This window comes from Panulirus ornatus, chromosome 4 (assembly GCF_036320965.1).
Source record: "Panulirus ornatus isolate Po-2019 chromosome 4, ASM3632096v1, whole genome shotgun sequence".
NCBI lineage: Eukaryota > Metazoa > Arthropoda > Malacostraca > Decapoda > Palinuridae > Panulirus > Panulirus ornatus.
This window is the reverse complement of record NC_092227.1, coordinates 2,776,261-2,789,990: the sequence shown is the minus strand read 5'-3', so window position 1 is coordinate 2,789,990 and position 13,730 is coordinate 2,776,261. Positions and strand designations below refer to the sequence as shown.

General features: G+C 28.2%; 1 protein-coding gene across 7 annotated transcripts in view; it reads left to right on the top strand.

The window, feature by feature from the left end:
* Window positions 1-13,730, top strand: part of SppL (signal peptide peptidase-like protein) — a 129,858-nt gene that overhangs the window by 106,778 nt on the left and 9,350 nt on the right. For all 7 annotated transcript variants that reach the window (XM_071692308.1, XM_071692315.1, XM_071692330.1 and 4 more), the window contains one exon: window positions 12,565-12,726. In XM_071692308.1, coding sequence (XP_071548409.1) covers window positions 12,565-12,726 — 162 coding nt within the window. The remainder of the gene's footprint in view (window positions 1-12,564; window positions 12,727-13,730) is intronic.

Below are 13,730 nucleotides of genomic sequence, written 5' to 3'. Positions count from 1 at the left end.
TCTCATGATTTTTTTTGAAAAAAGATTTTCTTGAAATTTTCAGCATAGACAATTTTATGTATGCTGAATACGAATCTGTTGTCAAAATCTAAAAATTCGTATAATTACTCGAGTAATTAGCATTTAAATTTTATAATTAGTCCAGGTGCTAATTAAAAGGTTAAATTTATGAATTACATTCTTTTGACTGATAATACTTAAATACCAAATAGAATAACATCTATACACATATTTTCATTAAAATCTGAGGAAGTTGAAAATCTGAGCAAAAAAAATGCCTTGGATTGGTCGTGATTTTTTTAAAGAATAGATTTTCTTGCAATTTTCACAATAGATACCTTTATGTATGCTGAATAGGAATCTGTGGTCAAAATCTAAAAATTCGTATAATTACTCGAGTGATTAGGATTTGAATTTTATCATTAGTCCAGGTGCTAATTAATAAACCGATTGATATCATTAATTACAGTCTTTTGACTCCAAATACTTAAATACTATATAAAATAACATCAATACACAGATTTTCATTAAAATCTGAGGAAGCTAAAAATCTGAGGAAAAAAAATGCAAGGCTATATAGCCTTGGATTTTTCGTGATTTTTTTGAAAAAATAAATTTTCTTAGAATTTTCAGAATAGATACCTTTACGTATGGTGAATGCGAATATGTGATTAGAATCTAAAAATTCGTATAATTATTCGAGTAATTAGCATTTCAATTTTATCATAATTAGTCCAGGTGCTAATTAATAAACCGGTTAATATCATGAATTACAGTCTTTTGACTCCAAATACTTAAATACCATATAAAATAACATCTATACACAGATTTTCATTAAAATCTGAGGAAGTTGAAAATGTGCGCAAAAAAAAAAAATGCCAGGCTATAGCCTAAGATTTCTCATGATTGTTTTTGAAAAATAGATTTTCTTGAAATTTTCAGCATAGACAATATTATGTATGCTGAATAGGAATATGTGGTCAAAATCTAAAAATTCGTATAATTACACGAGTTATTAGCATTTGAATTTTATCAATTAGTCAAGGTGCTAATTAATTAACCGGTTAATATCATGAATTACAATCTTTTGACTCCAAATACTTAAATACCATATAAAATAACATCTATACACAGATTTTCATTAAAATCTGAGGAAGTTGAAAATCAGCAAAAAATTTCGTGCTTTTTAAAAGATATATTTTCTTCAGATTTTCAGGATAGATATCTTGATGTATGCTGAATACAAATCTGTGGTCAAAATCTAAAAATTCCTATAATTAATCGAGTAATTAGCATTAGAATTTGATCATAATTAGTCCAGGTGCTAATTAATAAACCGGTTAATATCATGAATTACAGTCTTTTGACTCCAAACACTTAAATACCATATAAAATAAGTTCTATACACAGATTTTCATTAAAATCTGAGGAAGTTTAAAATCTGAGCTAAAAAAAAATGCAAGGCCTTGGATTTTTCATGATTTTTTTTTTTTTAAATAATTTTCTTGAAATTTTCAGAATAGATACCTTTGTGTATGCTGAATAATCATCTGTGGTCAAAATCTATAAATTCGTATAATTACTCGAGTAATGAGTATTTCAATTTTATGATAATTAGTCCAAGTGCTAATTAATTAACCGTTTAATATCATGAATTACAGTCTTTTGACTCTAAATACTTAAATACCATATGAAATAACATCTATACACAGATTTTCATTAAAATCTGAGGAAGTTGAAAATCTGAGCAAAAAAAAAGCAAGGCTATAGCCTTGTATTTTTCGTGATTTTTTTAAGAAAATAAATTTTCTTGTAATTTTCAGAATAGATACCTTTATGTATGCTGAATACGAATCTGTGATTAGAATCTAAAAATTCGTATAATTACTCGAATTATTAGCATTTCAATTTTATCATAATTAGTCCAGGTGCTAATTAATAAACCGGTTAATATCATGAATTACAGTCTTTTGACTCCAAATACTTAAATACCATATAAAATAACATATATACACAGATTTTCATTAAAATCTGAGGAAGTTGAAAATGTGAGCAAAAAAAATGCCAGGCTATAGCCTTGGATTTCTCATGATTTTTTTTGAAAAAAAGATTTTCTTGAAATTTTCAGCATAGACAATTTGATGTATGCTGAATACGAATCTGTTGTCAAAATCTAAAAATTCGTATAATTACTCGAGTAATTAGCATTTAAATTTTATCATAATTAGTCCAGGTGCTAATTAAAAGGTTAAATTTATGAATTACATTCTTTTGACTGATAATACTTAAATACCAAATAAAATAACATCTATACACAGATTTTCATTAAAATCTGAGGAAGTTGAAAATCTGAGCAAAAAAAATGCCTTGGATTGGTCGTGATTTTTTTAAAAAATAGATTTTCTTGCAATTTTCACAATAGATACCTTTATGTATGCTGAATAGGAATCTGTGGTCAAAATCTAAAAATTCGTATAATTACTCGAGTGATTAGCATTTGAATTTTATCATTAGTCCAGGTGCTAATTAATAAACCGATTAATATCATTAATTACAGTCTTTTGACTCCAAATACTTAAATACTATATAAAATAACATCAATACACAGATTTTCATTAAAATCTGAGGAAGCTAAAAATCTGAGCAAAAAAAAAGCAAGGCTATAGCCTTGGATTTTTCGTGATTTTTTTGAAAAAATAAATTTTCTTAGAATTTTCAGAATAGATACCTTTACGTATGGTGAATGCGAATATGTGATTAGAATCTAAAAATTCGTATAATTATTCGAGTAATTAGCATTTCAATTTTATCATAATTAGTCCAGGTGCTAATTAATAAACCGGTTAATATCATGAATTACAGTCTTTTGACTCCAAATACTTAAATACCATATAAAATAACATCTATACACAGATTTTCATTAAAATCTGAGGAAGTTGAAAATGTGCGCAAAAAAAAATGCCAGGCTATAGCCTAAGATTTCTCATGATTGTTTTTGAAAAATAGATTTTCTTGAAATTTTCAGCATAGACAATATTATGTATGCTGAATAGGAATATGTGGTCAAAATCTAAAAATTCGTATAATTACTCGAGTAATTAGCATTTGAATTTTATCAATTAGTCAAGGTGCTAATTAATTAACCGGTTAATATCATGAATTACAATCTTTTGACTCCAAATACTTAAATACCATATAAAATAACATCTATACACAGATTTTCATTAAAATCTGAGGAAGTTGAAAATCAGCAAAAAATTTCGTGCTTTTTAAAAGATGTATTTTCTTCAGATTTTCAGGATAGATATCTTGATGTATGCTGAATACAAATCTGTGGTCAAAATCTAAAAATTCCTATAATTAATCGAGTAATTAGCATTAGAATTTGATCATAATTAGTCCAGGTGCTAATTAATAAACCGGTTAATATCATGAATTACAGTCTTTTGACTCCAAACACTTAAATACCATATAAAATAAGTTCTATACACAGATTTTCATTAAAATCTGAGGAAGTTTAAAATCTGAGCTAAAAAAATGCAAGGCTATAGCATTGGATTTTTCATGATTTTTTTTTAAAAATGATTTTCTTGAAATTTTCAGAATAGATACCTTTGTGTATGCTGAATAATCATCTGTGGTCAAAATCTATAAATTCGTATAATTACTCGAGTAATGAGCATTTCAATTTTATGATAATTAGTCCAAGTGCTAATTAATTAACCGTTTAATATCATGAATTACAGTCTTTTGACTCTAAATACTTAAATACCATATAAAATAACATCTATACACAGATTTTCATTAAAATCTGAGGAAGTTGAAAATCTGAGCAAAAAAAAAGCAAGGCTATAGCCTTGTATTTTTCGTGATTTTTTTAAAAAAATAAATTTTCTTGGAATTTTCAGAATACATGCCTTTATGTATGCTGAATACGAATCTGTTGTCAAAATCTAAAAATTCCTATAATTGGTCGAGTAATTAGCATTTAGATTTTATAATTAGTCCAGATGCTAATTAAACGGTTATTATTATGAATTAGTTTTTTTTATTACTTCAGATACCTAAATGCCATATAAAATAGCATCTATGCACCGATTTTCATTAAAATCTGAGGAAGTTGAAAATCTGAGCAAATAAAATGCTAGGGTATAGCCTTGTATTTTTCGTGTTTTTTTTTAAAAATAGATTTTCTTGAAAGTTTCAGCATAGATATCTTTATGTGTGGTGAATACGAATCTGTGGTCAAAATCTAAAAATTCGTATAATTACTCGAGTAATTAGCATTTGAATTTTATAATTAGTCTAGGTGCTAATTAATTAACCGGTTAATATCATGAATTACAGTCTTTTGAATCCAAATACTTAAATATCATATAAAATAACATCTATACACAGATTTTCATTAAAATCTGATTAAGTTGAAAATCAGCAAAAAAATGCAAGGATTTTTCTTAATTTTTTTGAGAAATTAGATTTTCTTCAAATTTTCAGCATATATATTTTATGTATGCTGAATACGAATCTTTGGTCAAAATCTAAAAATTCGTATAATTACTCGAGTAATTAGCATTTAAATTTTATAATTAGTCCAGGTAATAATTAAAAGGTTAAATGTATGAATTACATTCTTTTGACTAATAATACTTAAATACCATATAAAATAACATCTATACACAGATTTTCATTAAAATCTGAGGAAGTTGAAAATCCGAGCAAAAGAAATGCAAGGCTATAGCCTTGGATTTTTCGTGATTTTTTTTAAAAAATAGATTTTCTTGAAAGTTTCAGCATAGATATCTTTATGTATGCTGAATGATAATCTGTGGTCAAAATCTAAAAATTCGTATAATTAATCGAGTAATTAGCATTTGAATTTTATCATTAGTCCAGGTGCTAATTAACCGCTTAATATCATGAATTACAGTCTTTTGACTCCAAATACTTAAATACCATATAAAATAACATCTATACACAGATTTTCATTAAAATCTGAGGAAGTTGAAAATTTGGATTTTTCGTGTTTTTTTTTTTTTTGAAATAATAAATTTTCATGTAATTTTCAGAATAGATACCTTTATGTATGCTGAATACAAATCTGTTGTCAAAATCTAAAAATTCCTATAATTGGTCGAGTAATTAGCATTTAAATTTTATCATAATTAGTCCAGATGCTAATTGTACGGTTAATATTATGAATTAGTTTTTTACTTCAATACCTAAATACCATATAAAATAGCATCTATGCACGGATTTTCATTAAAATCTGAGGAAGTTGAAAATCTGAGCAAAAAAAAATGCAAGGCTATAGACTTGGATTGTTCGTGATTTTTTTAAAAAATAGATTTTCTTGCAATTTTCACAATAGATACCTTTATGTATGCAGAATAGGAATCTGTGGTCAAAATCTAAAAATTCGTATAATTACTCGAGTGATTAGCATTTGAATTTTATCATTAGTCCAGGTGCTAATTAATAAACCGATTAATATCATTAATTACAGTCTTTTGACTCCAAATACTTAAATACTATATAAAATAACATCTATACACAGATTTTCATTAAAATCTGAGGAAGTTGAAAATCTGAGCAAAAAAAAAATGCCTTGGATTTTTCGTGATTTTTTTGAAAAAATAAATTTTCTTAGAATTTTCAGAATAGATACCTTTATGTATGCTGAATACGAATCTGTGATCAGAATCTAAAAATTCGTATAATTATTCGAGTGATTAGCATTTGAATTTTATCAATTAGTCAAGGTGCTAATTAATTAACCGGTTAATATCATGAATTACAATCTTTTGACTCCAAATACTTAAATACCATATAAAATAACATCTATACACAGATTTTCATTAAAATCTGAGGAAGTTGAAAATCTGAGCAAAAAAAAATGCCAGGCTATAGCCTTGGATTTTTCGTGATTTTTTGAAAAAATAAATTTTCTTGTAATTTTCAGAATAGATACCTTTATGTATGCTGAATACGAATCTGTGATTAGAATCTAAAAATTCGTATACTTATTCGAGTAATTAGCATTTCAATTTTATCATAATTAGTCCAGGTGCTAATTAATAAACCGGTTAATATCATGAATTACAGTCTTTTGACTCCAAATACTTAAATACCATATAAAATAACATCTATACACAGATTTTCATTAAAATCTGAGGAAGTTGAAAATGAGCAAAAAAAAAAAAATGCCAGGCTATAGCCTTAGATTTCTCATGATTTTTTTTTAAAAATAGATTTTCTTGAAATTTTCAGCATAGATAATTTTATGTGTGCTGAATAGGAATCTGTGGTCAAAATCTATAAATTCGTATAATTACTCGACTAACTAACATTTGAATTTTATCAATTAGTCAAGGTGCTAATTAATTAACCGGTTAATATCATGGTTTACAATCTTTTGACTCCAAATACTTAAATACCATATAAAGTAACATCTATACACAAAATCTATAAATTCGTATAATTACTCCAGTAATGAGCATTTGAATTTTATAATTAGACCAACTGCTAGTTAATTAACCGGTTAATATCATGAATTACAGTCTTTTGACTCCAAATACTTAAATACCATATAAAATAACATCTATACACAGATTTTCATTAAAATCTGAGGAAGTTGAAAATCCGAGCAAAAGAAATGCCTTGGATTTTTCGTGATTTTTTTGAAAAAATAAATTTTCTTGTAATTTTCCGAAATGATACCTTTATGTATGCTGAATACAAATCTGTTGTCAAAATCTAAAAATTCCTATAATTGGTCGAGTAATTAGCATTTAAATTTTATCATAATTAGTCCAGATGCTAATTGTACGGTTAATATTATGAATTAGTTTTTTACTTCAATACCTAAGTACCATATAAAATAGCATCTATGCACGGATTTTCATTAAAATCTGAGGAAGTTGAAAATCTGAGCAAAAAAAATGGATTTTTCGTGATTTTTTTTAGAAAATAGATTTTCCTGAAATTTTCAGAATAGATACCTTTATGTATGCTGAATACGCATCTGTGCTCAAAATCGATAAATTCGTATAATTACTCGAATAATTAGCATTTCAATTTTATCATAATTTGTCCAAGTGCTAATTAATTAACCGGTTAATGTCATGAATTACAGTCTTTTGACTCTAAATACTTAAATACCATATAAAATATCATCTATACACAGATTTTCATTGAAATCTGAGGAAGTTGAAAATCTGAGCAAAAAAAAAAAGCAAGGCTATTGCCTTGGATTTTTCGTGATTTTTTTGAAAAAATAAATTTTCTTGTAATTTTCAGAATAGATACCTTTATGTATGCTGAATTCGAATCTGTGATTAGAATCTAAAAATTCGTATAATTATTCGAGTAATTAGCATTTCAATTTGATCATAATTAGTCCAGGTGCTAATTAATAAACCGGTTAATATCATGAATTAGTCTTTTGACTCCAAATACTTAAATACCATATAAAATAACATCTATACACAGATTTTCATTAAAATCTGAGGAAGTTGAAAATCTGAGCAAAAAAGTGCAAGGATTTTTCTTAATTTCTTTGAAAAATTAGATTTTCTTGAAATTTTCAGCATATATATTTTATGTATGCTGAATACGAATCTTTGGTCAAAATCTAAAAATTCGTATAATTACTCGAGTAATTAGCATTTAAATTTTATAATTAGTCCAGGTGCTAATTAAAAGGTTAAATTTATGAATTACATTCTTTTGACTCATAATACTTAAATACCATATAAAATAACGTCTATACACAGATTTTCATTAAAATCTGAGGAAGTTGAAAATCCGAGCAAAAGAAATGTGAGGCTATATATAGCCTTGGATTTTTCGTGATTTTTTTTTTTAAAAATAGATTTTCTTGAAAGTTTCAGCATAGATATCTTTATGTATGCTGAATAAGAATCTGTGGTCAAAATCTAAAAATTCGTATGATTAATCGAGTAATTAGCATTTGAATTTTATCATTAGTCCAGGTGCTAATTAACCGCTTAATATCATGAATTACAGTCTTTTGACTCCAAATACTTAAATACCATACAAAATAACATCTCTACATAGATTTTCATTAAAATCTGAGGAAGTTGAAAATCTGAGCAAAAATAAATTTTCTTGTAATTTTCAGAATACATACTTTTATGTATGCTGAATACAAATCTGTTGTGAAAATCTAAAAATTCCTATAATTGGTCGAGTAATTAGCATTTAAATTTTATAATTAGTTCAGATGCTAATTGTACGGTTAATATTATGAATTAGTTTTTTACTTCAATACCTAAATACCATATAAAATAGCATCTATGCACGGATTTTCATTAAAATCTGAGGAAGTTGAAAATCTGAGCAAAAAAAAATGCAAGGCTATAGACTTGGATTTTTCGTGATTTTTTTTAGAAAATAGATTTTCCTGAAATTTTCAGAATAGATACCTTTATGTATGCTGAATACGCATCTGTGCTCAAAATCTATAAATTCGTATAATTACTCGAGTAATTAGCATTTGAATTTTATCATAATTAGTCCAGGTGCTAATTAATTAACCGATTAATGTCATGAATTACAGTCTTTTGACTCAAAATACTTAAATACCATATAAAATAACATCTATACACAGATTTTCATTAAAATCTGAGGAAGTTGAAAATCTAAGCAAAAAAAAAAAGCAAGGCTATAGCCTTGGATTTTTCGTGATTTTTTTGAAAAAATAAATTTTCTTGTAATTTTCAGAATAAATACCTTTATGTATGCTGAATACGAATCTGTGATTAGAATCTAAAAAATCGTATAATTATTCGAGTAATTATCGTTTCAATTTTATCATAAGTAGTCCAGGTGCTAATTAATAAACCGGTTAATATCATGAATTACAGTCTTTTGACTCCAAATACTTAAATACCATATAAAATAACATCTATACACAGATTTTCATTAAAATCTGAGGAAGTTGAATATGTGAGCAAAAAAAAATGCCAGGCTATAGCCTTGGATTTCTCATGATTTTTTTTTTTAAAATAGATTTTCTTGAAATTTTCAGCATAGACAATTTTATTTATGCTGAATACGAATCTGTGGTCAAAATCTAAAAATTCGTATAATTACTCGAGTAATTAGCATGTAAATTTTATCATAATTAGTCCAGGAGCTAATTAAAAGGTTAAATTTATGAATTACATTCTTTTGACTCATAATACTTAAATACCAAATAAAATAACATCTATACACAGATTTTCATTAAAATCTGAGGAAGTGGAAAATCTGAGCAAAAAAAAAATGCCTTGGATTGTTTGTGATTTTTTTAAAAAAAATAGATTTCTTGCAATTTTCACAATAGATACCTTTATGTATGCTAAATAGGAATCTGTGGTCAAAATCTAAAAATTCGTATAATTACTCGAGTGATTACCATTTGAATTTTATCATTAGTCCAGGTGCTAATTAATAAACCGATTAATATCATTAATTACAGTCTTTGGACTCCAAATACTTAAATACTATATAAAATAACATCTGTACACAGATTTTCATTAAAATCTAAGGAAGTTAAAAATCTGAGCAAAAAAAAAAAAAAATGCAAGGCCTTGGATTTTTCGTGATTTTTTTGAAAAAATAAATTTTCTTAGAATTTTCAGAATAGATACCTTTCTGTATGCTGAATACGAATCTGTGATCAGAATCTAAAAATTCATATAATTATTCGAGTGATTAGCATTTGAATTTTATCATAATTAGTCCAGGTGCTAATTAATAAACCGATTAATATCATTAATTACACTCTTTTGACTCCAAATACTTAAATACTATATAAAATAACATCTATACACATATTTTTATTGAAATCTGAGGAAGTTGAAAATCTGAGCAAAAAAAAATGGATTTTTCGTGATTTTTTTGTAAAAATGAATTTTCTTGGAATTTTCAGAATAGATACCTTTATGTATGCTGAATACGAATCTGTTGTCAAAATCTTAAAATTCCTATAATTGGTCGAGTAATTAGCATTTAAATTTTATCATAATTAGTCCAGATGCTAATTAAACGGTTAGTGTTATGGATTAGTTTTTACTTCAAATACCTAAATACCATATAGAATAGCATCTATGCACGGATTTTCATTAAAATCTGAGGAAGTTGAAAATCTGAGCAAAAAAAAAAAAAAATGCAAGGCTTGGATTTTTCGTGATTTTTTTTAGAAAATAGATTTTCTTGAAATTTTCAGAATAGATACCTTTATGTATGCTGAATACGCATCTGTGGTCAAAATCTATAAATTCGTATAATTACTCGAGTAATTAGCACTTGAATTTTATCATAATTAGTTCAGGTGCTAATTAACCGGTTAATATCATGAATTACAGTCTTTTGACTCCAAATACTTAAATACCTTATAGAATAACATTTATACACAGATTTTCATTAGAATCTGAGGAAGTTGAAAATCTGAGCAAAAAAAGAAAGCAAGGCTGTACCCTTGGATTTTTCGTGATTTTGAAATAAATAGATTTTCTTGGAATTTTCAGAATAGATACCTTTATGTATGCTGAATACGAATCTGTTGTCAAAATCTAAAAATTCCTATAATTGGTCGAGTAATTAGCATTTAAATTTTATCATAATTAGTCCAGATGCTAATTAAACGGTTATTATTATTAGTTTTTTTTTTTACTTCAGATACCTAAATGCCATATAAAATAACATCTATGCACGGATTTTCATTAAAATCTGAGAAAGTTGAAAATCTGAGCAAAAAAAATGCTAATACGAATTTTTAGATTTTGACCACAGATTCGTGTTCAGCATACATAAAAGTATCTATGCTGAAAATTTCAAGAAAATCTATATTTTCAAAAAATCAAGAAAAATCCAAGGCAATTTTTTTAGATTTTTATGAGTGTAATAGATTTGTTTGAATACCTCAGAATAAGGACTATTTCTGTAAATAAGCAATTAATAGTCAGTCTTTTAGAATATTTTGTGATTATTAGGCTCGTATTCCTTGGGTATCTATTGGATTCAGGAAGCATTATGAGGTATTTTCCATTATTTTTTCAAGTATAGAAATGTTTCATTAAGTTATATCTCAGTTTTAATATAAAAAGGATTTTTGGCTAAAGAATTCCCTGAAGTATTATTTGCAATATTTAGTATTTTTATTAAGGTAATGGATTTGCTTGAAAACTTGAGAATGAGGACTATTTCTCATTCTGAATTCAAATTTGGGGTTGTAATATATGTGAAAGAACATTAAGGCTTTTAAATAAGCAATTAATATCTACTCTTAGATGATTTAGTGATTATTTGGTTCATATTTATTGGGTGTGAGGAAGCATTACTAGATATTTTCGGTTGATTATATCAACTATACCTGTAATTTTTGGTATAGACAAAGACATGAGCTCATGTTCATAGTGTTGATGTATAACCGTGTCATACGAATCTTTACTCTACTTCAGCAGATACTTTGACGCCTTTCTTAGACTTTTGCTAAAAACAGCCATATAAGTGAATTGCATGTTTTTTCCAAGTCATTTCTATACTTAAGAAAGTTTTGTTCCCATTTTAGTAATTCATTCGATAAGCCAAGTATGTTCACACAGCATCTTGTTCTTTTCTAGGATTTTCTGTAACATTACTTAAGAATATGAATTATGGAACTATGCTTATTCCTGAATCCTCCCTGATCTTCTTCGGACAAACCATGTGTTTTTGTATTATAGTTTACCTCCACCTTCAACCATTTGTTGTAGGTATGACATTTCATGCATTCCTGCACCTATTCCTGAATGAACTGTTTCAGTCATTACACTCAGCTATATAGATTCATGTTAAAACACTTAGCTTTTGGGCAGTTATACACCTTGTAGCCTTTTCAAATATGCTCCTACTTCATTTTTTCTCTTTGATTTGCTTTATTGTATTTCCTTCCGTATCACTTTCTCCAGCCCCCTGGCCACACTTACTCACATACTCGTCACTTTACTGTAGTTGTAAGATAATTTTCTGTCCATCATCAGTAGCTCCATTCTCAATTTCATGGGGTGGATCATGTTCATAAAGTCTCATATATCAGTCTTACACATCCTGAACCCAAAATTTGTGCATTATAGTGAAATGAACTTCCATGCTCATGTATATATATTTTTTTTTTTACTTTTTCACATAGCAGAGCAAGATGAATTATCATGGGAGACCAGAGTCTTCATTCATACTTTTGCATTATCCTTTTCTTTGATATTTATGCAAGTCGTATAGTAATGTCCTTGATATGTACAAATTCATATGCTTTCTCATCCCCAATTTGTTTATCCTTGTCTCAGATAAGTAAGTCACACAATAATATCTTTCATGATATGTACAAATTCATTTGCTTTCTCCTCCTTCAGTGTGTCTCACACTTTTGATTATTTGATATACATATCCTATAATTACAGCCATCTAACCTTTTCTTTTATTTTATAATAATTGATTCTGCATTGTAATACACCAAATTCTTTATGTCTCAGCAAGTTTTATAAAAATGTTGGTTACTGTTGACTTTTGTTTAACCTGCAGGTAGCCACACGTCCAGCAGACAATCCTGTAGGTGTAATGGCACGCAAACTTCACCTTGGAAGCATGGGACGTGAGGCACCTAAGCTCTCTCTTCCGGGCAAGTTGGTCTTTCCATCCATGCACAACACTGGCCACTTTTCCATGCTTGGCCTGGGGGATATTGTAAGTTAAACATCATCAGTTTGCAATTAATTGCTCAGCATGACAGAAGCATGCTGGTTTTCATATTGTTGTTAGTTTTAGGTTCATGAGATTGGCTGATTAAAGTCATCTCTTGTGCCATATTACAGTTCATTAGGTGTTCTTTAGGTCCAAGCAGGCCATACAGTAGCAACTACCACCATTTTCTGGTATCATGTAGCAGATCACAGGCATTATTAGTTAATGTCACAACTTCAGCTGATTTAGGGTGGCTGACAGGAGTTATATTAAAAAACAAATTGTCATGTAGATCAGAGAAAACTAAAACACCATCCACAACTCGGCCCTAAAGACTTTTTTCTGATTTCCTCCGACCACTTCTTGTATGACACTACAGTCTTTTTCACCCCATCCCTCCTTCTCCTTCATCTTCCCCATGCTTTCTCCACAAATGACACAGATCCTTTAAATCAATCTTTCTTCACTCATCCTCCACATATGTCCTGATCATTTCAGGAAACCATGTTCAGCACTTTCAGTCAGACTGTGCTTCCACACATCACTCTTACACTCATTTCTTTATTTCATACATGATCAATTTTCATCACTCCACATACTGTCCCTAGATATTTTATTTTCGACATATTTACTCTTTTATGTTCTTTTGCATTTAGGACCCAAGACTCGGATATCCAGGCAACACATGCAAACTTTATATCAATTTTTGCCCTAACAGACACTGATTCCTTCTATCCAGTCCTCAGTGCACCCAGAACCTTAGCCCCCCTATCTCACCTCATGATTCACTGCAGCCCCCATGGTTCCATCCACTCCCTTGTTCATTTTCAGGTATCCAAAGCACTTTATCTCCTCCCCTTTCAAACTCACACCCAAACCATCCAGCGTCATCTCCTTACTACAACTTCAAGAGTTCCTCTATCATAAAGCACTAAAGCTGTTTCATCTGCAAAGAACATCTGACTCACCTTCCAAGCCACTACACCCTAGCGTGTAGATCCACCCCT